Source organism: Corylus avellana, chromosome 8 (assembly GCF_965113065.1).
Source record: "Corylus avellana chromosome 8, dhCorAvel1.hap1.2, whole genome shotgun sequence".
NCBI lineage: Eukaryota > Viridiplantae > Streptophyta > Magnoliopsida > Fagales > Betulaceae > Corylus > Corylus avellana.
Genome location: NC_142497.1, coordinates 23234814 through 23259352, shown reverse-complemented (window position 1 = coordinate 23259352; position 24539 = coordinate 23234814). Strand labels below are relative to the sequence as shown.

The 24539-nt window shown below is 35.6% G+C and overlaps 4 protein-coding genes across 4 annotated transcripts; 3 read left to right on the top strand and 1 right to left on the bottom strand.

Moving 5' to 3' along the window:
• Window positions 1-3598: 3598 nt before the first annotated feature.
• Window positions 3599-4537, top strand: OFP17 (ovate family protein 17). The gene has a single exon (XM_059575151.2). It carries the CDS (start codon window positions 3757-3759, stop codon window positions 4504-4506), a length of 750 nt encoding a protein of 249 aa, XP_059431134.2. The 5' UTR covers window positions 3599-3756; the 3' UTR covers window positions 4507-4537.
• Window positions 4538-4893: 356 nt separating this feature from the next.
• LOC132163688 (MYB family transcription factor) lies at window positions 4894-7708 on the bottom strand. The gene is made up of 2 exons (XM_059574055.2): window positions 7071-7708; window positions 4894-6532 (listed from the first exon to the last, which is right to left on the bottom strand). The coding sequence occupies exon 2, from the start codon at window positions 6511-6513 to the stop codon at window positions 5161-5163; it is 1353 nt and encodes a 450-aa protein (XP_059430038.2). The 5' UTR covers window positions 6514-6532; window positions 7071-7708; the 3' UTR covers window positions 4894-5160.
• Window positions 7709-14988: 7280 nt separating this feature from the next.
• Window positions 14989-17147, top strand: CHAL (allergen-like protein). The gene is made up of 3 exons (XM_059574737.2): window positions 14989-15652; window positions 15801-15844; window positions 16748-17147. Exons 1-3 carry the CDS (start codon window positions 15514-15516, stop codon window positions 16964-16966), a joined length of 402 nt encoding a protein of 133 aa, XP_059430720.2. The 5' UTR covers window positions 14989-15513; the 3' UTR covers window positions 16967-17147.
• A 5222-nt stretch (window positions 17148-22369) lies between these two features.
• On the top strand, window positions 22370-24314 carry SIP4 (SOS3-interacting protein 4). The gene has a single exon (XM_059573779.2). The coding sequence runs from the start codon at window positions 22705-22707 to the stop codon at window positions 24004-24006; it is 1302 nt and encodes a 433-aa protein (XP_059429762.1). The 5' UTR covers window positions 22370-22704; the 3' UTR covers window positions 24007-24314.
• The last annotated feature ends 225 nt before the right edge of the window (window positions 24315-24539 follow it).

Sequence of the window (24539 nt, the reverse complement as noted above, 5' to 3'; positions counted from 1 at the left end):
TTTCCCTCTCTTCGAATATAATTAGGAATGAGAGTGCAGAAGAAATAAAGAGCTATAAAGCCTTGGCTTATAAAAGGTAAGAGAAAATAACAGGGGTCCACTAGAAAAGTTTGGCATGAAAGCGAGGGAGCATGAATGTCAATTAAAATGATTCTCTTTCATCATTTCCACAACCACAATTGCATAACACAGTTTTTGTTTTGTATGTCATTAACATATTTGGGTTTGGTTTTATTCACTGTGATTTTCTGAATTTGACTCCCATAAACGAAGCAGGAAATTTGTTAAGTACTTAACCAGTACACTAAACCTATTCCATATTAAGCTCGTCCAATCTCACGCTCATATATGTATACATTAAATAGGTTGGAAGACATTGGTTATACCAAAGTTGAGTTTCATTTGCACATTGGTGCTTTTTATGCATTACTGTGATTACCAATAGGTTGCTGCCATTTCAAGGAGTCAACTTCTTATCTGGATTATGTTTTTCATTTCTTTTATGTTTTTGTTTATTTAAAGTTGTATTAAGAGCAATGATGATTCTAAATGTCCAAAAGAGAAAGGCAATGATGATTTCAGTAAGAGGAAAGACCCTTTTGTCTACTAAGTGCTCTGTTTTTCCCATATATTCGTGCTCCATTAGAGGTAATCTTCTGTGCCTTTTTTCGACTGCTTAATGTCTAGGAACCCCACATGTGAGCTGCCTGGTGCTGGGCATTCAATCAGTGGTCCCATCCAAACGCTCGCTCATAAACAGAGCTGAGGTTTCCAATCATGTCAAAGTATTAGCATGTTTTGAGTTCTTGTAATATAGACAGATTGAGTGGCTGTAAAAGGAATATTACACGAGAACAAGGATAATTAATAGGTTTAAACTAGAAGTTCATCATGAAACTACCCTGCACCAGAACCAGGTATGATTTGCTGTCAAGTGATCAGGGAAAACCTGCGCATGACTTTTCGAATATTTTACTACTTTTTTAACCCATTATTTACAAGCTTATGTTAGAGGCAGAATTTGCCTGCAAAAGTGTTTGAGGATACTTCTATTTCTGCAACTTATTTTGCTGCTTGTTCCGGCAATTGTCTGTTCAAATTATAATTAAATCAAGTTCAACTAGTCTTAATGGGACACATGTATCTTAGCAAGTCTCAAATTGCACGAACACCTGCCTAGACTAGTAGGCCTCATCGAGGCCCTCTCATGCCGGGGTTGAGTTGGCTGTAATTCGATCAATGAATTGTAGCCAATTCTGTTCCGTTCCTTTGGCATTTTAGTTGGTTTGAATGAAAATTATTCATTCCCAAAACAAAAATCACCCCTTTAGTGGCAATTTTCTAAAGAATAAATTTGAAAAAAAAAATTAGGAAATCCATAAATATGGAAGATTGTGAGTAAAGTGATTTTAGTATAAGATTATTATAATACCCCAAAAAGTTAGTCCCCATTAAAAAAATGAATTGCCTATAGTGAGAAAGTTGATTATAAAGATGTTCATAGATGTTAAGTTCCATTTTGTTATTTACTAAATAAAACTTATAGTGCAAATATAGCTAAATTTGGAAACTACGAATCATATTATGGATCTCATGAGTGTATTCGGAGTGCAGCAACATCCAAATTTAAGCTCCGTTTATTTCGACGTAAATATTTTTCAACAAAAAATACCTTAAATCGAAACGAACAGAGCCTAATGACTTTTATAACAAACTTGATGATGACTGCAGCGTGGAGAGTAAATGCATTGGCGATCTACTGGTTGGTTAGTACCAAATTGCGACATGGAAAGATTGGGATGTTACATAGTGGGACATAAAACATCATTTATACGAATAAGGAACCAATCCAAATGATACCCTTCATAGACACGCGTGCATGATACCATTTAGGAGGGGGAGTTCCTTTCCGCTGTCTAACCATATGGTGAATCAATTAAAAAGAACGGGAGACGGCCCGTTTTGCTGCATCGTGGGCGTAGAAGTAGTAAATATTCTCTTTTTACTATCTAATCTTATAGTTAATCAGTAATCACATGGAAGATGAGACGAGAATGTTTCTTGAAAAAGATTGGGAGGCGACCCATTTTGTCAAATTGTGAGCATAAAAATTTGTACTTCTTTAAACTATTTTAGATTTTTGAGATTTTTAAGATAAAGCAGGAATGAAGTTGATGATGTCAAATGTAATTGTTGGGGTTATCCTCCAGTTAACTAAGACGGTGATACCATTAAAATGTTAAGCATAACATTCTTCAAAGCATGGTTAAGCAAAATAATGGTTATTTTAAAAAGAAATATACAAATATACAAGAGTTTAACAAAATAATTTCACCAATTATGCACTTATACGTCAGTGTCTAAAGAGATTGCAGTAAAAGTTGGAGTCTCCAAAGAATTTTCTTCAACTTTAGTAATCGTAATTTTTTTTTTTTTTTGGTTGTTTTAATTCTATTTTCTTACAAAAACTTAATTATTTCTTTTTCTTTTTTTCATACGACATGAATAGTGGTGTAGGTCATGTTGATGGATCTGAAAACTAAGAAGCCCATAATGAGGGATTGCGAGGCCCACTTGTCCCAAGCCGTTTAAAGGGTTTATTACTTTATCTACCTAAAGCTAGCAGTCATGTAACTCTTTATTTATGAAATTGTTCAAATTACTAACAATTCAAACACTAATCTGCCTTTCTAGCAAATGGCCGAAAGATTCAGTTTTTTTTTTTTTTTGTTCATCAATGAAATTTTCGACTCGGGCTCCATTTGAATCTAGAGAAACTATTTGTACAGAAAAATTATATGTTCTTTTCTTTTTCATCATTGGATTATACGTTGCATTTTTACCATCAAACTTTCTAATATATAGCTGTGTAACCTGTGTTAATGAAACGTGGGGTTGTCACGAGGAGAAATTAAAATGATGACCTGCCAATTTAAGATAATAGATTATTAGCTCGCAAATCATCCCACAAACTAGCAGCCAACACGTACAGATGACTTGGAATTGTTAAAGCAGCCAACACATTAACCCATTTAAGAACAATATGTTGCAACACATGAAAAATGCTTTGGAGCACTTCAGCTTTTATGATAACTCCCTACAAGCGGACTTGGCTGTTCACATGACACTATCACGTCAAACACAATTAAATTAAATTATTTAGTAATTGACGTGATAAATAATACGTGTACTTATGGCATTACCACATCAGCCATAATCAAATTTAATAGTTTAGTAGTTGACATGGTAATGTCATGTAGATTATCATATTAGTTTATAAGAGACTTATAGTAAAATTTGTAGTACTTCTAACAACACTCTCAATATCTCCAATCATATATGTATATATAAACTTGATAGTAAAATAGTATATGATGAAGAGTTTTTTGATATGTATCCAAATTTCCAATAATTTGCTATCCAGATTATTAGCAAATTGAGCAATAAATATGAAAGAGATATTATGGGGCTCACTTATTCGAGCAGGAGGGCGAGTTCCACAAAACCTTTGCAGACAAATAGATCCCATAAAAATTTTCTTACATTAATTGCCCGAATTACGAGTAATTCCATCAGTAAAATTACTAGGATATGTATCCTTGCAATATCAAAGCAGCAGGCTTTGGTAACAAACTAGCATGGGTCCATGACGTGCCTCCAAATATTCTGATGCCATTGTCCAAGTTGACTTGCAATGAGGCATCCCACTCTACCTAGACGTGAAACCCACCAGCACCTGGTAGGTCTCCTTTGGGAATGAGAAGCACAAACAACCTTAACAGCTTCCTCTTAACAACATCTCTCTCTCTGACAAACATCCACTTTGCAGACTCTCTGTCTCTCTCTCTCTCTCTCTGTGTTACCCCAACCATCATCATCCCATCCCAACAAAGATATCAAAAGCATCCATTACTTCAACCGCACTCAGCCTTCAAATCATTAGAGATGAAAGTGAAAGCATTAGCTGCCTTCAGCTCCAAGCTTCTAAACCCATGCAGAAAATTCCTCCAAATCTTCAAATTCAGACTCAAAAAGCCAGTCTTTATAAGAGCTCTTCGATTTCGTCCTCGCTGCACTACCAAAGTTGATGAAAAAAATCCTCCAAAGAATCGAATAGCTGCATTGCTACCAGGTTACCGTTCGATTAGGAAGTCAAAAGAGATGGACAGAGTAAGGGAGCTTTTAAGCGTATCTAGTGGAGGGCCTGACAAAAAGCTCTTTCCATCACCTATTACACCGGCTTACGTGAGAGCTAGCAGGGCTGGCAAAAGGGTCGAAGCCTCAGGTGATGAAGAGGTAGAAGATGCTTGCAGGAGTTTTGAGAACTATTTGGTGGAGATGATTGTCGAAGAAGGGAAAGTGAGGGATTTGACAGACGTGGAGGAGCTTCTCTACTGCTGGAAGAATTTGAAGAGCCCAGTTTTCATCGATTTGGTTTGTAGATTCTATGGAGAACTATGCAAGGATTTGTTTTCCACTAACGATGATGAAGTTGATAGTCCATAGGGATTCTGGAATCGAATTTCTCTTCTTTTTTCTTTTTATTCTTTTTCCTCCTCTGTCTTTCTAAGTCATGTTTTCTTTCTCTTTTTTTTTTTTTTTTTTTTTTTCTTTTTGTAATAAGAGAATTTATTGAAAAATCATGTCACATCTATCAAGATTCTTTAATCATAGTTTAGGAGCAAAATCCTCCAAAAGTAATCAGTGCATGATCATAACTTCCCAATCAGAAACCGTATTATCTACAACTGAACAAGTGAAAATATAAGTTTTCTGTTCATTCCTAGATTAATTAGTGCAAATCCTATAAACAATCAAGATTGATTGAATTAGCAAGTATACGGGTTGATTTTAAAGTGAATTAAATATGATGGTTTCTCACCCAGCCTAAAATGAAAAAGTAATATGATGGCATCATTAAGAAGATATCTATTTACAGCTCAGAAAATAATTAACAAGGTTCTTGCTGTCTACAACGCAGATTTACCAAAAAACTAGTAGCTGGAAGTTATAAACTCAAAAACTACCAGCTATGGCTCAAAAACTTCAATTACAGTTGTCAACTACCTTAAGCTAATTATCAACATTTTCAAACCAAGAGGTCATTCGGTTCTGTCAAGTTACCAGTTAGTCCAAGCACCTCGATCAGCAAGTACTAAGTCAAGATTTCAGTTCTGAGAGATACACCAGAGACTTCAACAATGTCTCTCCAATTTTGAATCCAGGCATGACCATAAGTTCAACTTTAAGTGTCGTAGCTTGTTCTTCATCCTCAGCTGCACGTTCCATATGCGCCTCGATGGATTCCATGTAAGCATCAGAGAATTTGCTACCTCTGTGGACAGTAAATGCTTTTGCTTTGGGATCTATTGAGGCTGAAATGCCTTGTAAAACCCAGATCCACTTTGCCATCTTTGCAAATATTTGGTAGAACGGTGTCCTGGGATGCTTGCCACTCAACACAAATGTCCTGTGATCAAGATTCCCGAAGAATGATGCTTCCAACATTGGATGAACAACTAATAGATACTTTTCTGCACAGAATTTGGCAAAATCTGAATTTGGATATTCTGTCAGAGCATCAATTGGATCATCAAACCTCATAACACCTTCCACATTATAGCATCTAAATGTAAACCCATAAAACATTCTCCAGGCTATGTAGGCTTCAAACACATACTTCTTGTGGGACCTTTTGGAATAAACAACTGCATCTTCAATCGATTTTGCTGCCAGATCTAGATCCCAACCTGAAGCTTTCATCAAGCTAATTAATGGCTTTGCAAAATCATGGATGGACTTGGAAGCAGCTTTGAAAATGTCTTCGAGTGTAGTAATGCCCAAAACACTTGCATTCTTCTTCTCCAGACTTATCTGCCTGATCTTCTCGACCATTCCCATATTTCCCAACTCCAAATCCTGAAGCTCATTTCGCAAACAAAGAATCTCAGAGTTTTTAGATTTGACTTGGGACTTCAATTCTTCCAACAGCATCTCACTAAATTGAATTTCCTTTTGCAAGTGACTGCTTGCAGAGGACAGAAACTTTGCCTTATTCCTGAATTGCCTCTCCTTACATGCACGCTTGATCTTGCAGAGTGCTTCAAGCTGAGCTACAACAAGTTGATCAGCAGCTATAATCTTATCTGGGTTGTAGGGAATATGAGCTTCCTGAAGCTGAACATAAGCCAACTTCAGTGCTGAAACTATGTCAAATAACTTCATAATCTCCCTGTCGCCACACACATTGCTTCTGCTCAAAACTTCAACGTGCTGAGGATGAATTTTCTCACTGTCACATTCGGTCTCCTCGGTTGCATCGCTGCTATCCTCGGCCAATGGGGGAGTATTGTTATTGGGGTCACAGTAACTGTGATGGTGATGTTGGTGATGATTAGCGTTTTCAGAGGGGAAAACACCAATGGATCTCAACTTACAAACTTTTGCGAATTTGGAGACAATTTCGGATATGTTTGAGGAGGGTTTAGAGGGTTTAGTGGCGGCATTTTCCATTGCTTGAAGATCAAAAACCCTAAAATTGATAGAGATCTAATTTAATGTGTTTCTAACTTCCACAAGGTGTAAATCCCAAAATCTAGATTAAAATGAATATATAAAGAAAGTGAGGTACAAAATCTTAATAGTACCCAGAAATTTCCCCAAGAAGAACCGGGATTCCCGGTAATGTGCCTTAAATCTTGTGGTAGTGGAAGGGAACACAACCTATACTAAAGAAATAAACTAGAGATTTTAGCTTTATTAGGATTAAACAAACTTCAGAGAATAACAATTTTAGCTCAAAAGAAGGAACACAAATTCAAACTAACTAAAGCCCTTGCCTTTATGCTTAAACCCCTTTAGATAACAACAAAATCAAAAGCTGCCCATGGCTAAACTTCAGCTTCAAGAGGTTCAAAAATAATAGCAAGATGATATGAACCTAATTAAAGCACACGCCTTTATACAAACACAACATAGCCGAAAAGAAGGAAATTGGCCAAAGATCAAACTTTTGAGCGCCAAGCCAAGTGGCTTAAGCATCAAGGTTCAGTACAGAAACAAGAAGGTACCTTAAAACCCACGATTTTATACTATGAAACAGTGAGTGTAAGCTTCTTCCCCCAAGAAATACTATCACGTTTGAGCACAGACAAACACAATGCACAGCAAACCCAGAGGCAGAGCGAGTCAACCTTGGACTTTCGGATCCACAAACATTGCAAGCTAAACATACATGTTGCAATGGATTATATAAAAACAAATAAAGCCCCCTTACTCTCTAACGACGACGTTTCAGCTTCAGCACGTCGTACCTCCGATGAAAGCCATGATGATGTTCTCAAAGGTTCTCAAAAGTAAAGTCTTTTTCTCTGTCGCGCAAAACCCAAGCTGGCATTTTCTTCTTGAAACTCATTTGACTGTGAGAGCGACAGAGTAAAAGAGACTTCGGGAATTGGGTGTGTGAAAATGTGAGGCTGAGAATTTAGTAATAATATATATTTCTTGTTTGTTTTGGGGAAGAGGAACTCTGAGCCGGGAATCTGTACTGTTTCAGAGGTTTGGCCGAATTTGAATTGGCTCTTGGAGTTGTTAAAGAAAGAGACGCACGCAAATTACCATAAACGATTAAAACATCGCTGTAGATATCAAATTAGTAACCGCACGCGGGTTTCTTTACCCTTCTATGTCAGCCTCCTGCCTCCTCCCGCATCCCAATACCAGACTGACATTTTTTAGCTCTCACAGTTCCAGATTGGATCTCAACGGTTGAAAATATGCCTTTGAATGGGGAGTGATTAATAAATCTCATATTTAATGATAACTTTTTCTAGTAACTATAAAAAAAATAAAGGTGAATCTTTTCATTATTGATTTGAGCAACAAGGATTAAAAAAAAGAGATAGAAAATGGAAATGCTTTCAGAATTATTTGTTGAATAGTCCATTTCTTATAGAACTATTTGTTCAATTAAGTCGTAATGTAAACCGAGTACTTTGCACTATCCAATAGGAAGTAACATTTCAACTTGAAATACTAAAAAATAATATAACATTTCACATCAAATAATTTCACTTCTCTTGACAAAATACCTCATAGACAAAATATTCATTGATAAAACCACTGAATTTATCGTCTTTGTTAGTTTTGAAGATTCCGGTGTTGAAGGCTCGGAAGTGGGAGAAGTTCTGTGGTGAGCGTTGGGTTATAATTAATGGAAATGTTAATGGAATGGATTTGAATTAAAGATACAATATCTTCATTTTTATAGTATTTAGTGTTTTTATCTGATGTATCAAATTTCTATTGAATGTTATAAGAAAGAATTTTGCACCACATCCCCACAGAAAAGACTCTCATTTCTAATATAGTATTTATTTTTATAGCATGTAATTCTCATGTCACAAGCATCTTTTAAAAATGCATATGTAAGAATTACGTATTTTAAAAATATATGTCAATTTAATAAATTAAATTTAAAAAAAAAAAAATATTCTCCAAGCAGAATTTGAAAGAAAACTTAGTCATTTGCCAAATTATACACATCCAAGTTGCAAATTTTGTGAGTTCTTTAACTTGTTTTGACATTCCACAATTTAAAACAAGCGAGGGGCGAAGAATGAATAATTTAATACAGAATAACTGACCAGATCGTAGAAATTTAAATTTTGAAATTAAGATGCCATTGATGATAGCACGTGAAATATTAGAAAACTTCATCAACAGAAAATTTGAAAAGAATTTTGTTGACAAGTGCCATTTCGAATAAATTTGTGAGTTTAACTCATCTCATAAAATCGGTCCAATAAAAAATGGTTGTTTATTCCTTATAAACATGTCCAAGGTCTTGTCTATAGGCAATGTTGGATTATTCCTCAACACCCTCCCTCACATGCAAACCGGTATTTTTCTCGGTCTTTGTCACGGGATAAGTAGTGTGGGCACCATTTGTCCTGTGGTAGGCTCTAATACCATGTTAAATTGTAGAAGACTCTAATTCCATGTTAAATCACCAGTTATCTAAAAAGTTTAAGTTGATAGGAAGAGATAATCACTTAATCAATACTTTAACACTCCGCCTTACGTGTGGGCTTAAATTCCTTTTTAATGGGTGAGGCCCAACACATAGAATATTTCATTTAAATAGGGGTGAATTTACGGAGTCAATGTTCGAACTCAGGATCTTTGACTCTGATACCATGAAAAAATTTGTAGGTCTAACTCATCTTATAAAATTCATTCAATAAGAGAGGGTTGCTTATTCCTTATAAATATGCCTAAGGTCTTGTCCACAGGTAATATGAAATTATTCTTCAACACCTTTTAACCAATGCATAACAATGCTTTATCGATGAAATACACATACTTTATATTTACAAGATAGGTAATTTACTTTATTTAATTTTCTTATAAAAGGAGAAAAAAAGTAATTATAATTATAATTCTTTATTTAAAATAAAATACCGAATACATTAATTTATATCTAATTAAACCATGTGTGAAATGTATGACACACTTTAATTATTGTGAGCTTTTTAACTGAATTTTTTTTTTTTTACATGTCCACACAAGAAAAGGGAGGAGAATTTAAACTAGTGACCTCCGCTTCTTGAGACGTGATTCACAACCGATTGAGCTACCCCTTGTACACTTTTTAAGTGATATCCTATAAAGAAATAATAGAATTTATTCTATTTTTAATTATTTTTTAACAATCTCCATACTGAATGGATGAATCCACCATTGAATTTACGTGGGTCCACGTGAATCCAAAAATTTAATAGTTAATCTATTAAATTTGTAGAATTAGATAGACAAAAAATGAGAAAAATATTTACATAAATCATTCATCTATCTTATATATTCTCAAGTCCATCGATATTTGTTTTCCCCCACGAGTAAGAGGCGGCTTAACCGTTTGGTTGATAAGTTAGGTTCAGGTGGCCCATTCCATGAAAATGATCTTGGACCAAAAAGAAAACGAACCAGATGGGTTTGAGATCCATGGTAATAAGTTGTCCAAATTTTTAATGTGAGAAGGCATGCATATATGAGTTTATTTGGGTAACGGGTTTCATATATGTTTTTTCACATTAGTTGCTCAAATTGCTAATTGTTGTGAATCTCAATTTGTATTCTAGATTGAGATCCGAGCATGTGAGTTTTATATATGTTCTCACATCTGCACAAATTGTAGTTAATGTGAGAGCATATATAAGACTCACATGTCCGTAAATGGTCGGGCAACTCAAAATTTATTTGAGAAGGTGAGTCTGTCTCATATATGTTCTCTTATATTAACTGCTTAAATTGATGTGGATCTCAATTCGCTTCCTAAATTAAAATTCATAGCAATTTGGACAACTAATGTGAGAAAACACATTAGATCACAAATCACAATTATTTCAAAACGTGGATTTGGTCACATTTTTATGAATCTAGATTCTTATGCATGACATTCCTCTAGGAATATGGATGCCGGGAGGAATGTTAGATTCCTTAAACTAATCGCCATGATAATGTAATGTTGCGAGTCTTACATGTCGATCATAGTGACACAGATAATATATAATTTTTGTCTTCTTCAAATTGGGTTGTAGGCTTCAATTCAATCTATTATATCGACACATGTCTATTAAAAATGAATGTGAAAATTACATGCTTTAAAGACAAATGTCAGTTTAATAAATTGAGTTGAACGAAATATCTCCAATCTAGTTTAGAAAAAAATTTAACTTATTAAATATAATAACAAGAATATGCATGATCATAAAGAATTTGCAAAATGTTTGATGTTCCATCTAAAACTTCAACTAAAATACTAGTGTCAAATTCCCTACATTATGGTCCGGCATGTGCGACATATTGCCACAAGATATATTCCAAAAGGTAGGTTAAATCGATCATGGAACAAACATATGAACTTGTGGGGTTTACATCTTACAAGAAGCCAAATTCCGTGGGTGAAGACTATACCAATAGTAGTTAATTTACTAGCTTTTTGTTTGGAACCTTTTTGTCTTGGCATTTGTCAAGGGCCACAGGCATATTGCTGTTTTAAATATTGCTTTTGTTTGGTGCGCCAGCAGTGGCATGCATGGAAACTCAATTATTGCTCAAATAAGTGAATTTGAGAGGAACTTAACAAATGAAACCTTAGTCCCCTTTGTTAAATAATGATAATAGTCCTTATTTTACCATGAGGATAAAGACTAAACAAGTTCTGAACATGTGATTTGAAATTGAAGTGGTTAAAGTTACAGGTGACAATATGTGTTCGCGTGTCAGGTTTAAGTCAAGTTGAATAGTAGGTATAAGACTATATAGGTCAATCATAAGCTAATTAATTTAATTAAACAAGTCAGACCTATCAACCATAACCTACTAATTTTGTGTCGGGTTTGTGAGTCGTTTCAAAAATTGCAAGCCTTAAATGTCATATGTCGAGTTTAAATCGTGTCGAGATATGGGTATACGAGTATATATATATATATATATGATAACCTTAATTCGACTAATTTGATTAAATGAGTCAGACCTCTCAACTTTTTAACCTGCTAATTATTTCGTGTTGAATTCATATTAGATTTGAGTTCGAGAGAGAGAGCAAATATGGACATGCATATTAGATCATTACGATGAAAAAGATATAGATTTGAAAGAGAAAAGAGGAAGAGTGGGGACCTTAGGGTTAACCTGGCCATGCATTCATACAAATGCGCATGCTCCCCCACCTGTCTGCTGGTAAGATTCTACCCATCAACAATAGTGACATCTATCTTTTTGTAAACTTTGGTGCCAAGTAACATCCCCCAGCCTGTGCCCTAACTTCATCTACCTTGTTTGTTAATTACTTCGATCCTGGTTGTTGACAGGTTAAGTTCATTGGCCCTAATAGCACATTGCAGCATCTCTTTCATCATTTGTCAAAGAAAGTTCATGCAAATAATATTTAAAATCACTCTACGAAATAATATTGTCAACATCTCTTTCATTTTGTAAGTCCAATATTTTCAGATGAGAATCTTTCTCCATACAAAAGTATGATGAAATTAATTAAGGAATGAATCATTAATATGATTTGGGACATTATAACACCGGCCAATTTGCTAATTTTAGAAGGCTTGCATATATATGACCAACCATAAACCTATTTTAGGCATGGTTAGGCTTACTTTTAAATTAAAGTGATTCCCTTTATATTATAACATTGAGCTGTAGTGCAACACGCATGCACAATTTTTCGTACTAACTTTATGCACTGAAGTGACGCTGTCACACTAACCAACAAAAAGAGTTTATTTCTTTGTTGATCAATAGTATTACTTTTAACCACAATGCGGAGGTGATCATGACCACCAGATTTAACCGATTTAATTGGTGGGTGGTCGTGGTCACCGAATCTCACTCGTACACCCAAGAAAGTGGGTGGGGATGGTTATCCGAGTACCCCTAAGTTATTTTTTTTTCCTGCTGTTTAAAGGGTTTATCATTTCTCGTGGACCTCTTGATTCAAAATAAGTCCGAGAAGGTATAGAATTTATTTTTTTCCCCTACTCATTATTTCATATTAATCATTTACATTAGCCTTCCCTCTATTAAAATAGATAAATTATTGTCTTCTCTGTTCAAGTGCGGGCACTAGGATTGGGTCTGCAAAAGGAGGTTGATATCCCACTATCATGGCTGCAAAATTTCCAATTCCCAACATTCTTTCTACTGTTGTAGATAAAAGTCCCATCAGAAAAATAGAAAACCAGCTTTATGCAAAGTTGAATAATTGAGAAGAGGTCTGTCAGAGAGAGAGAGAGAGAGAGAGAGAGAGAGAGAGAGTTGCCTGCACTTTAATTCACCTTCGCATTTCCCATGCCACTGTGAAATCCTAAGCCAAACCATGGTGGGGGCAACGGTCAATTTGATGTTGGCCAACATATCTATATATTTGTTTTAAGGATCCATGGGAGACAGCAAGGGCATGCATGAGTAGTCTTGTTTGTTAATTGGAAGAGAAGTAAAAAGGCATTAGAGGCCTCCCCAATGAGAACAAATGCATGCCAACAAGTTGTCTGGAGAGCTTTCCTTTTCTCCTAGCTACATCCACCATTTATTCACTACTTTGAACACATAAAAAGGCAAGAGAATAAAACTCTCGCACTCTGTTATAAGAACAAGATCACTCTCATCTTTCAAAGCCCAACCCCCATTATTCAATCTCACGTTAACAAAACTTTGCCTCATGAAAATGTCTCCATCTCTCTCCCCATCTGTCACAATCTTATAGGGCCTACATATTTCATTTTCATACCGACTCACGAGCTCAACACAAAATATTTAAGCATGAAAAAAAAAGGTAATGGAGGGCATGTAGGATTCATACCTCCAATTTCAATAATGACATCAAACACTTGTTAATTGTATGAGGAATTTTTAGATCAATATCTATAAAAGAAAAATTACCGACATGTTTTTTTGGAAGCTGCATGCAAGAGATTTTTATACCCAATCAAAAAACAACATGTGTCATTTTTAATAATAAATTAATAAAATTGAAATCTTAAATAACGATTTAATAATTAAAAAAAAAACACGTGAATAGTTAGGGCAGCTCGACCAAGATTCACTATTTTTTTCCACATTTGCGGTGGGACAATTTGTCTGCACCCTCTTGCCTTTGGAATCTAATACAAACTCCATGATGAGGAGGAGACGGGAGAGACAAGTGACAACCATTTGATCGGTCCCTTATATGTTCCGTCTTATTCCCACAACTGTCGGAGATCTACGGGTACTATAATGCCATGTGATGCTAACACGTGTTGTGCAGTGGGGGGCTATTTTAGTAACCTTAGTATAGGTTCTTTCTGTCTCCTTAAATGACCACCATGCCCTCTGGGACTAGGTCCGATCGAGATGCTTCACATTTCTCCTATCAAATAATTACTCCAATACTAATGTGAAATTAAATATATGGGTTACAATTTCTTAACAAAATTTATATATGAAATAAATTATTAAAATTCAGTCTATAAAATTGATATTTATCTTTAAAGTATATCATTTTTTTCATTAATTTTCAAATATTTAAAATACAAATGTCAATTAAATTTAAAAAATACCCAATTCACCTAAAAACTTTGTCTAGAGTTTAGAGAAGCTAACCTTTTGTGGTCAAACCGGGGATTTAGTAAGAATTTTTCATCCTATTGGTCTAATCATAATGGAAGTAACATCCGTCCCATTAAAAAAATTAATGAAAAATTTAGAAAGTGACTAGATAATAATAAAAAGAATATGTACCACCTCAAACGTTAGATTGGGATATCTAGTAGTTTGTTGTATAAATTAATAGTAATTTGAACTGTTCGAATCTCACTTTCTCCTCTTGTGCAGAAATGTCAAAAAATAAATAAATAAATAATTTAAACAATAAATTGTGAGAAATCTCATATAATGAAACTCGCGTGCCCAAATAAATTTTAAGTTTTTTTGCCACTTATTGAGACAGATAAGTCTCATGTAAACTATCTTACGCATGTGGTTCAAATTACTACTTAAAATCCTTATCACAATCATCGACCTTAGGACTTACAATTATCAAAGAGAATGAGAGTGACCCGAAATTCATGAGTAATGATATAAGAAGGATTATAGTACTTTTCCTAGATATAAAGTAACTTTTAAAATTACTATCACATCACATTTGAAATTATTCTAGTTTTCCTTAAATCATTACTTGAAACTCATAAACCAACTATTGTGGTTTATCATCAACTAGTATACCGATAACACCATCATGTCCATGTTACACCTAATCATAGAAACAGTAGTAGATAACTTTCACAATTTTCCTTTTTTTTTTTAAATAAGGAAAGAAAAGAAAAGAAATAAACTGAATAACAAAGATATAAAGATTGAACTACAAGATAGCAAACAAGGAAGAGACAGTTAAAAATTAAGAAGGGTAGGATGAAGGATTAAAAAAAAAAAAAAAAAAGAACAAAAAAATAGGAAAAAGTGAGGTGCAAGGGGTGGCTGAAGAGACTTCTTTGTATTTCTCGGTGTGGGAATCGTAGAAAAACAGAGAGAAGAAAGCCTGCAAGAGAATCCAAGAACTAAAGATGGTAAAGCTTGAGAAACGACGACGATCCGCATAGATTCACCTTCTTTTTCCTCTCGATCCCCATCTCTCTCTCTCTCTCTCTCTCTGCAACACTTTCCATCTATCAAGTAGCCGTACCATCCACCCACTCTTTCCACAACCACCCCCACTACTTCACACATCCCAAAAACCCACAGAGATCTACACAGAGAGAGAGAGAGAGAGTGATGAAAAAGAAAAGGGTGTTGCGATCTTTGGGATGACAGTTGCATGGAGGAACGTGGGAAGTACAAGTCCTCCAAGATAATCATTTCTCATCCATCCATAGCTTTGTAAATCCAATATCAAAAGAGACAGAAGAGAGGAGGAAGAGCCACCCACACACCACAAACATAGTGGCTCTGTTCTTCTTGCTCATGGAGTGGCAGAGAAGGAGACCAAGATCCATAAACAAACCACTTATTATTTACTGTCTCTCCATCTTCTTCTTCTTCTTCTTCCTCTCATTTTGTGCACTTTTCAGCAACATCAGCTCCAGCACACCTACATGCCAAGGTAACCAAATTCACTCATTTTGTTCTCTTCTGGGTTGATCTTCCATTAAGAATTTCACCTGAATTTATGAAATTCTCACAAAATCTTTAGCTAACTCGCATTCATGTGATGTAACCCCATCATCATCATCTTTCATTTTCCTACGCAGGTGGCACGTGTCCTTTGTCTGCAAATGCTGATGTACATTTTCAGGTAAGTTGGTCCTTTATGTTTTGTACCCACCCACCCAAACTACTGGCTCTATAATTTTTCGTGAATCATAATAAAACTACCTTCAAGAACAGAGTGCATTGATTACCATTGTAGTTTGTCCTGTCAACGTAGCCTAAATCTTCTCCAAACCTGGAATCCACATCGTACAACTTTTGCTGCTTCTTTAGTAAAAAGAAAAAGAGACACCATCTTCAAAATCCTCTCTCTCTCTCTCGAGTCTCACTCCCCTCACGCGCACACAGTTTCAAACAAACAAACCAGTAAAGCCATTTTTCACTCTTTTTTTAGTTAAAAATTAAAAATTTCTGTATTTGCTTCCACGTTAACATCATATTCATCGTTAAATCTAATTTCTTTATAATGGGTGAGAAGAGTAGTATTTACTCCATAGAAATAGAAATGACTAAAATGCGCCAAAATAGGTGCAGAGAGAGCTAAGCCTGGCACGGCTGCCTTCTGAGCTGTCTAGTCCTTGGAATCATCCATCATAATTTAGCAGCCATCAGGTGGGGTGGTCCATTAATAACCATGGCCCATCTCTGAGAGAAGTCACACACCTATCTGGTTGTTCACAAACGGTGCACGTTAGCACTAGTGAAGAAGAAACCCTGTCGTTTTTGGCTTTTTGGACAAAAGTCTCGGTAACTTGCGCCTGCTGCTGTTACCAGTTCTTTAACCGGAATCCGTGTTATTATTTAATCAATGGGCTGTATTCAACCTCGTGAACGTGCTCCGGGGGGGGGGCGGACGTTAGCTTGATGGCTGTACGGGAATGGCAACGTCGCATTGAGGCCTCGGCGAACGTTAGAGCATTGTATGTTTATGATTATTAGCTCTAATTATAATTAATGGGTGTGATTATGTTTTTTTTTTTAACTACAGGAATTTGAGAAGAGAAGAGAGGAAGAGAGGTGGATGAGGTTGGGAAGGAGGTTTTTGAGTGGGCCCGGATCGTCGCCTCCGCGATGCTCATTCAAGTGTGGCAAGTGCACGCCGTGCAAGCCGGTGCATGTGCCGGTGCCGCCTGGGACGCCGGTGACGTCGGAGTATTATCCTGAAGCTTGGAGGTGCAAGTGTGGCAACAAGCTGTACATGCCATGAAATTGATATGCATGCTTTTGTTGTGGTTAATTGCATGGGAATTAAATACCCTTTGTTAATTAATTAGCTAGTTTAATGAAAACTACTGATGAGAAGAGAGAGATATATAGAGGATTCGATTTGTGTAAAGAATATTATATATATTGACACTAATCGAGATCATGGCTATGAAATTTAATGTGTTAATTAATCACTCGTTACATTAAGTAAAGAGTTAATTTAATGCTGCATGTGTTATTTTGATTATATGATCGATAGAAAATGTTTAGGGAATTATGGTATTTGTTACATGCTAATGTTTAGTTGACAAGTTAGCCACAGTTATTATTTCTGTAATTATGAACTCTCGCGTCAATTTGTAAAGAACTTAACAGTAAAAGTTTTTGGATAACTTAGTAGTAAAAGTTGTAATACTATTAGCGCCACTCAAACAACAATCAAATTGAATTTTTTTGGGGTTAACATAATAAATGTCGCATTAAATTATAAACCAACATAACCAAATTTAATTCTTTAGATGTGGTTGACGTATTGAGTGTTACGTGAAATGAAGAGTAGGATGAAATAAACTTACTTGAACGGAACGCAAATAGGGCCGAACGCTCATGCCATACTTATTTCTTTGAACACATATCTCTATATATAAGAATTCTCTTATATTTACTACTTGAATTGTAGGGATTTGAATCACCACTGATGTAGCTCAATTAGTAGCATAGTGTGATTGACCAGCCCAGAAACCCATTGTTGGGCCATGCTCATGCTTTCTTGGAGCTAGCTAGGCAGTAGGCTCATGCTCTTGCTGAACATCATGTTGTAGCCCAATCTTGCTCATTGGCCCATTTAGCTGTGTTGTGACAAAATAATTAAATTATTAATAAAGGCATAATAAATAGCAACTGTGCAATTGTTTCCTGCCTATGTAACGTGTGATAAAAAGTTGACCAGAATGATGAATATCATGCGATTTTCAATGAATCATAAACATGTTATGAGGAGATAGAGGTGTTTTGATAATTTATTTCATTCTATTAATTTTATTCAATAACGTACAACTAGACTGAACTAGTATTTAAAAGAACGAATACAAATATACAATAGAAAATGAGAAATGATATTTAGGGTTCGTTTGAGTTTGCGATTTTAAAAAGTACAATTTAAAAATATGATTTTCGTAGTTTGGCCTTTAAAATTCCAGTTTAGCCTTTAAAATTCTGCGTTAACATCTCCTTACTTAAAATTTGAAAACGCATCCCTAAAAGGTAGATCAATCGGTTAAGACCACACCTAATGAAGCGGAAGTCACTAATTCGAATCCTCCTCCTCCCTCTTGTGCGAACATATCAAAAAAAAAAAAAAAAAACAATTTGAAAACGCAGATTTTCTCAATTTTCAAATCGAAATTTTTTAAAAACGCAATCTCAAACAATATATTTTCTGCAATGTGGTTTAGAATTGCACTTCTTGTCTATGAAATCACAATACTAAATACACTCTTAGGGCCTGTTTGAGTGTGCGTTTGAGAGGTCTAAAAGTACGTTTAACACTCAAAAAGTTTGTTTGAAGAAACAAATACATGTTTGAAGAAACAAGTACATGTTTGGTAAAAAAAAAAAAAAATTAAAAGCGCTTTTAAAGATAAAAAAGACTAAAAATGGCCGAAACGCATTTGGCAAAAGCTTAAAAATATAGCTTTTGTAAAGAAAAACTTTTTTGACTTAAAAGTTCTATTTCTCAAATACAATTCCAAGTATACATGGAGCATGGAGCTAATTGTAAATCAGGTAAATCACAATGACTAGTTTTATATTTTTTCCTTAACTTTAGTAGGGAAATTTGATAAATCTCAAAAAAAAATTTTGTTGGCAATATGAGTTGCTATGAGATGAAAAGATTTTAGGCAGGTATTTTACTTTAGAGCAGGATCGAGTGTTATTAAACGGATTTATCAAAAAAGAAAAGAAAAAAAGGTTGAATATTATCATATTAATTTAATAAAATAAAAGTGAGATGATAGTTGTAATAGTAAACATTACACCCCATTACATGTGATTTACCTGATCTGAGCCTTATTTTATTTGATCATTAGCCCATCATATCTCATTAGTGTGACACTGTTGTTCTTGAAGGCCCACTATCCCAAAAAAACAAAAAAACAAAAAGACAAAAAAAGGCAGTCCACAAATCTTTTATTTATTTGGTTTTTTCTGAGGAGAAAAGTCCCAACAATCTGAATCCAAAATTCAAAATCTATGGTGAATGGCTGGTATCAGTTGAAGCTGCAAGGACCACGAATATCACGTGGACTACCAACTGTACCACATCACCTTCCAAACTGTCCATTCCTTCACATGAGAATTGAGATAGAGTGGGGAAGATCTTAGGGCGTCTTCTTCTTTTTTTTTTGTCCTTCTAATCAAAGCGGGAGAGGGGGAAGATGATATTTGGACGTCATTGGTTAAACAACAAGAGAATTTCAAGACACAAAAAAAAAAAAAATAATTGGTATAGAAAAATGAAAAAAGCATTCCTATATACACCACACAGACATAAATGAACAGTATTCAAGCGGGTGAATATTTAAAAAAAATTATACTATTTTCAATTTTTTAATCTTTTCTTTTGAAATTCCACATCATCCTGATTACTATTGATTCATACTTATTATTATTACTAGCAATAATAAGAATTTTTTTTTTTTGACACGTCCACACAAGGAGAAGGGAAGATTTAAACTTATGATCTCCACTTCAAAAGACGTAGTCTCCAGTTAATTGAGCTACCCAACAATAATAAGAATAATAAGAACACTTACACGCACTTTCAAATATATAAGATAAGGTTATGGTCTTTATGGACATTTAATTGTTTTGTTTTTGTTCCTTGGTACGTGACTCTATGCCGTACGTTATGTCTTGGAATTGTTGATATATTTCGAACATATCAAAAGAAACAAAAAAACAAAGGAAGAAATTTGAAAGATGAGAGACTCATCCACACCTTTAAGTCATGGGACCAAATATCCTTGATATTTTTCTTTGTGGAGATTTTGATATGGACTTGTAGTTTTTTTCCATCCCTGAAAATTAATTAACTCGATCTTTTGAATGGTCGCTAAATAAGGATGGATGGGTGAACGGTAGGTTACTGAGTATTTACTCATCATATTATAACCTTAATCTGCCTCAAAACCATACGTGAACGTCAAGCTTTCGGTTATGTTAATTTGGTAAATATATTTTGAGGATCATTTTTTATTTTTAGTTTGAAAAAATCGACATATAAGTTAGCTAGTGAAAATATATTTTGAATTTTGAAAATCAATGTTAGTTTGTTAATATATTTAGAGCACGTTTAACATTGTTGGCAGCTAAAATGCGTTTTTTTTAAAAAAAAATACACAATTTTTTAAGTTAAACTGCTATTTTAAACGTCAAACTGCAATTTTATCAAATGCTTAACTACATTTTTAAAAATCACGTTTTCAAATCACAGGACCAATCGAATTTTTATTCTAAAAACAAAAATTGTAACAAGAATGCTTGTATAAAGGGTCTCTAGCTTGACTCTCTTCACCTCACTAGTTAAGGTTTATTTATTTTTTATTTATTTAGATTAACAATATATCCGTACCATGTTTTGAACGACATTCTTTACATTTTTTTATTTAAAATATCTGATTAAAAGCTATTTTTTCTATTTACTTTTGATGAAAGATGTTAAAGGAAGAGAAAAAATAATAAAAAACTTAAGCATCAATCCAATGGTGCTTTCCGCCATTTGGATAAGCACCATAAATAAAATAAAATTGCAAAATGCATTTAGTTTTTTAAGAATTTAATTAACCATTTTATATAAAAAATAAAAATTTTGAATGGTGTAAGATCATGATCATAATCCTTTCAAAATTCAAAATTTCAAAATTTATGGAACGCTTCCCCAAAATATTATATTCATGATGCATGTTTGAATGGTGGTGGAAGCTAATTGAGGTTCTTGCATTAGGACACATGCATGCTGCTAAATATATAGTAAATATATTCAAATCCAGAAAGCGGTAGGCGGGAGCGGACAGATTAGACCGGCGCCATTGCCAGTGGAAGCATGAGGAACGTCGCAGATCGATCTAGTAAATTCCAATCTACTGGTAAACTCCTGTAACAGATAGTCCAACTCCTTTGGCAAACCCTAATTTCAAACCTAATGGTCCACTACAGTCTACAGCTCAGTCATATATGGGACTTTTTCTTTTTCCTTTTTCTTTATGAATCATATGGCCGGGGGCATTTTTGCTAGACCAAGTCTATATATATATATATATTTCTCCCGCCCTATCATCATGTTTGACTTATTATTAGTATTATTATTATTATTGATATTGATGATATTGATTATTGATGAGTGAGTTTAACTCAAGAAGATAGCTAGATACATTAATGTGATTTCTTCTTTTATTTTATTTTTTTAAAAGCAATACAGAGGAGAAATTAAGGAGTTAAAAAGGGAAGATATTTGTTGCTCCTAATTTGAATGGCATTTACTGGCAAGAGTTTGTAAGAAAGCTTATAAACACAAGGTGAAAAACGACACATTTAAACGTCGTGTTTATGATATTACGTCATGTAATATTAGATTTGTGAAATCGAATATACACCATAAAATATTATTATGAACTAAAATTTTAAAGACAACAGATAATTTAGATGGGGTCGGTCAACAATATTAATTGATTTAACACTTTACATTTATTGAGAAAGCTACTGGTACTAAAATTTTGAGGGAGAAATTAAATTCAGTCTATAAGTCATTTTTTATGCAATTTCAATTTTAACAATAAAGTCGTTAGGTTTTAATGGTTAGCACATGACATGTCAAACAAGAGTTACGTCATATTAATTGACTAATTTAATAATATAAAATTTACCGTTAATTAATTAGATAATAAGATGGTGAAAAAACTTATTTAAAATCAAATGAAAACTTAAAAACTTAATTGTTAAAATTAAAATCGCATGAAAACTCAAGAGTTCTAAATTTGATTTTTTTTTTTTTTTTTTCTGAATATATTAATTTATTAAAATTCACTTTCATAAATATATATTAATAAAGTACAGTTATGCCCGTTTGCACCTAACTTCTAATTACCGTTCAGCTACCAGTTAATTCCCGTTGGACTCCTTTTAGATCAAGTCAGCGTAGGACCGCGGACGGCACCGTCGTTTACCGTCTGACAACACGTGGATAATGACCAATGCTGAGTCATTGTACAGCCTGTGGTAGACTTGGTTTTCCACTTATAATCTGCCACGTTGAGGCACCACCACCGTTCCCTTATTTTCGGAAATAATAAAAGGGAAAAAAGAAAAAAGAAAAAAAGAAACCACCAATAAAATAAAAGTAGGTACTACTCTGTACAGGTTATTCTCCCTCCGCGGTTTGTTTGAGAATAGATGCCCATTTTTATTGCGACAATTACCCACTCGAACCTTCCAACGTGAAACCCGCGTTTCAAACCCTTACGTTTCTATAACCTTCTCCGACGACGACCAAAACAAGAAGAAGCAAAGAAACGATTATTATTCTCTCAAAACCCTCGTCCCAATCGAGCGGCCGTTTGTTTGTTTTGTTTTTTTCAACCACTCGCTCGTCACGAAGAGCGTTTCTTTTTCTTTTCCTTCACCCTTCAATTGCTTCTGATCGAACCTAGGTTTAGGTTCGATCTCTGGCATCGCTATCTCATGCCAGAGATCCAAAATGTTCCCGACGGGAACAACAACAACGCCTTGTTCGGAAAGTACGAGGTGGGGAGGCTCCTCGGATGCGGGGCCTTTGCCAAGGTCTACCACGCGCGCAATGTCAGCACGGGGCAGAGCGTGGCGATCAAGGTCATCAGCAAGAAGAAGATCTCCGCCACGACCAGTTTGATGTCGAACATCAAGCGCGAGATTTCCATCATGCGGCGGCTCAACCACCCCCATATCGTCAAGCTCCACGAGGTCCTCGCCTCCAAGACCAAGATCTATTTCGTCATGGATTTCGTCAAGGGCGGCGAGCTTTTCGCCAAGGTCGCCAAAGCCCGCTTCACGGAAGATCTCAGCCGCCGCTACTTCCAGCAGCTTATCTCCGCCGTCGGATACTGCCACTCCCGCGGGGTCTTCCACCGCGACCTCAAGCCCGAGAACCTCCTCGTCGACGAAAATGGGAATCTCAAGGTCTCTGATTTCGGCCTCAGCGCTGTCAGGGGCCAGGTCCGGCACGACGGGCTGTTGCATACTCTCTGCGGCACGCCGGCCTACGTTGCGCCGGAGATTCTCTCCAAGAAAGGCTACGACGGCGCAAAGGTGGATGTGTGGTCGTGCGGCGTCGTTTTGTACGTGTTGAACGCCGGCTACTTGCCGTTCAACGACCCGAATTTGATGGCCATGTACAAGAAGATTTACAAGGGAGAGTATCGGTGCCCCAAGTGGTTCTCTCTGGATCTCAAACGGTTTTTGTCTCGGCTTCTCGCCACCGACCCGGAGAAGAGGATCACCGTCGACGAGATCCTGAGGGACCCATGGTTCAAGAAGGGGTACAAGGAGGTGAGTTTCTACGAAGAAGTCGAGAAAGAAGAGGAGCCCAAGGTTAAAGACATGAATGCCTTCGATCTCATCTCCTTCTCCTCCGGTTTGGACCTCTCCGGTTTGTTCGCTGACTCGGACAACTCGGTGAGCGACGGAGACCGACTCCTATTAACCGAGTCGCCCGAGAAAGTCGTCGAGGAAATGGAGGAATACGCTAAAGCCGATGAAAACGACTTGAGAGTGAGGAAGAAGAAGGAATGGGGCGTGGAGCTGGAAGGAGAGAACGGTAATTTGGTAATAGGAGTGGAGGTTTACCGGTTAACCGACGGTCTGGTAGTAGTGGAGGCTAAGAGGAGAATTGGGGAAGCTGAGTCCTTCAAAGATATGTGGAACAACAAGCTTAGACCTCGCCTCGTCGGTGGCCTAACGGCTCAACTGGCCGGAACTTCCTCCCAGGTCCCCCAGATTACAAATTAAAAAAAAAAAAAAAATCTAATTTCATCTGATTTAGTTTGGAGCAAAAATTAAAAAAAATTAAAAAATTAAAAAAAAAAAGTTTGAATGGTGGTGTTCTATGTTATTGCGGGAAGGGATATTATAATTATGTTTGTGTTTGTTTGTATATTTGTATTTGGAATAAGACTGCCAAGGGTGGCGGGTGTTTCCGTACTAAATCCTTGGTTTTGTTCTCATCGAGTGATTACTTGATAGGCTTTTGTAGTCTTGCTTTGTATATCTTTGTGTACATATTTTTAAGCCAAAACAATGAAGGTTGAATTACACTAGTCACAATTCTTCTAAATTCCTGCCCATCTTTAATTCTTTTTCCACCTTATTAAATATATGTTTTTCTTTCCCGTCCGAAGAACGCTAATAATACTACACCCACATTTCAAATATGTATTCTTTGTACTTTGTTATGAATTCGATCCAATCCCGACGGAATCGGTTAACGTTCAAGTCTGGGTGGGTAGGAAACTTGTTCAAAAAGATTGGAACACAAAGAAAAA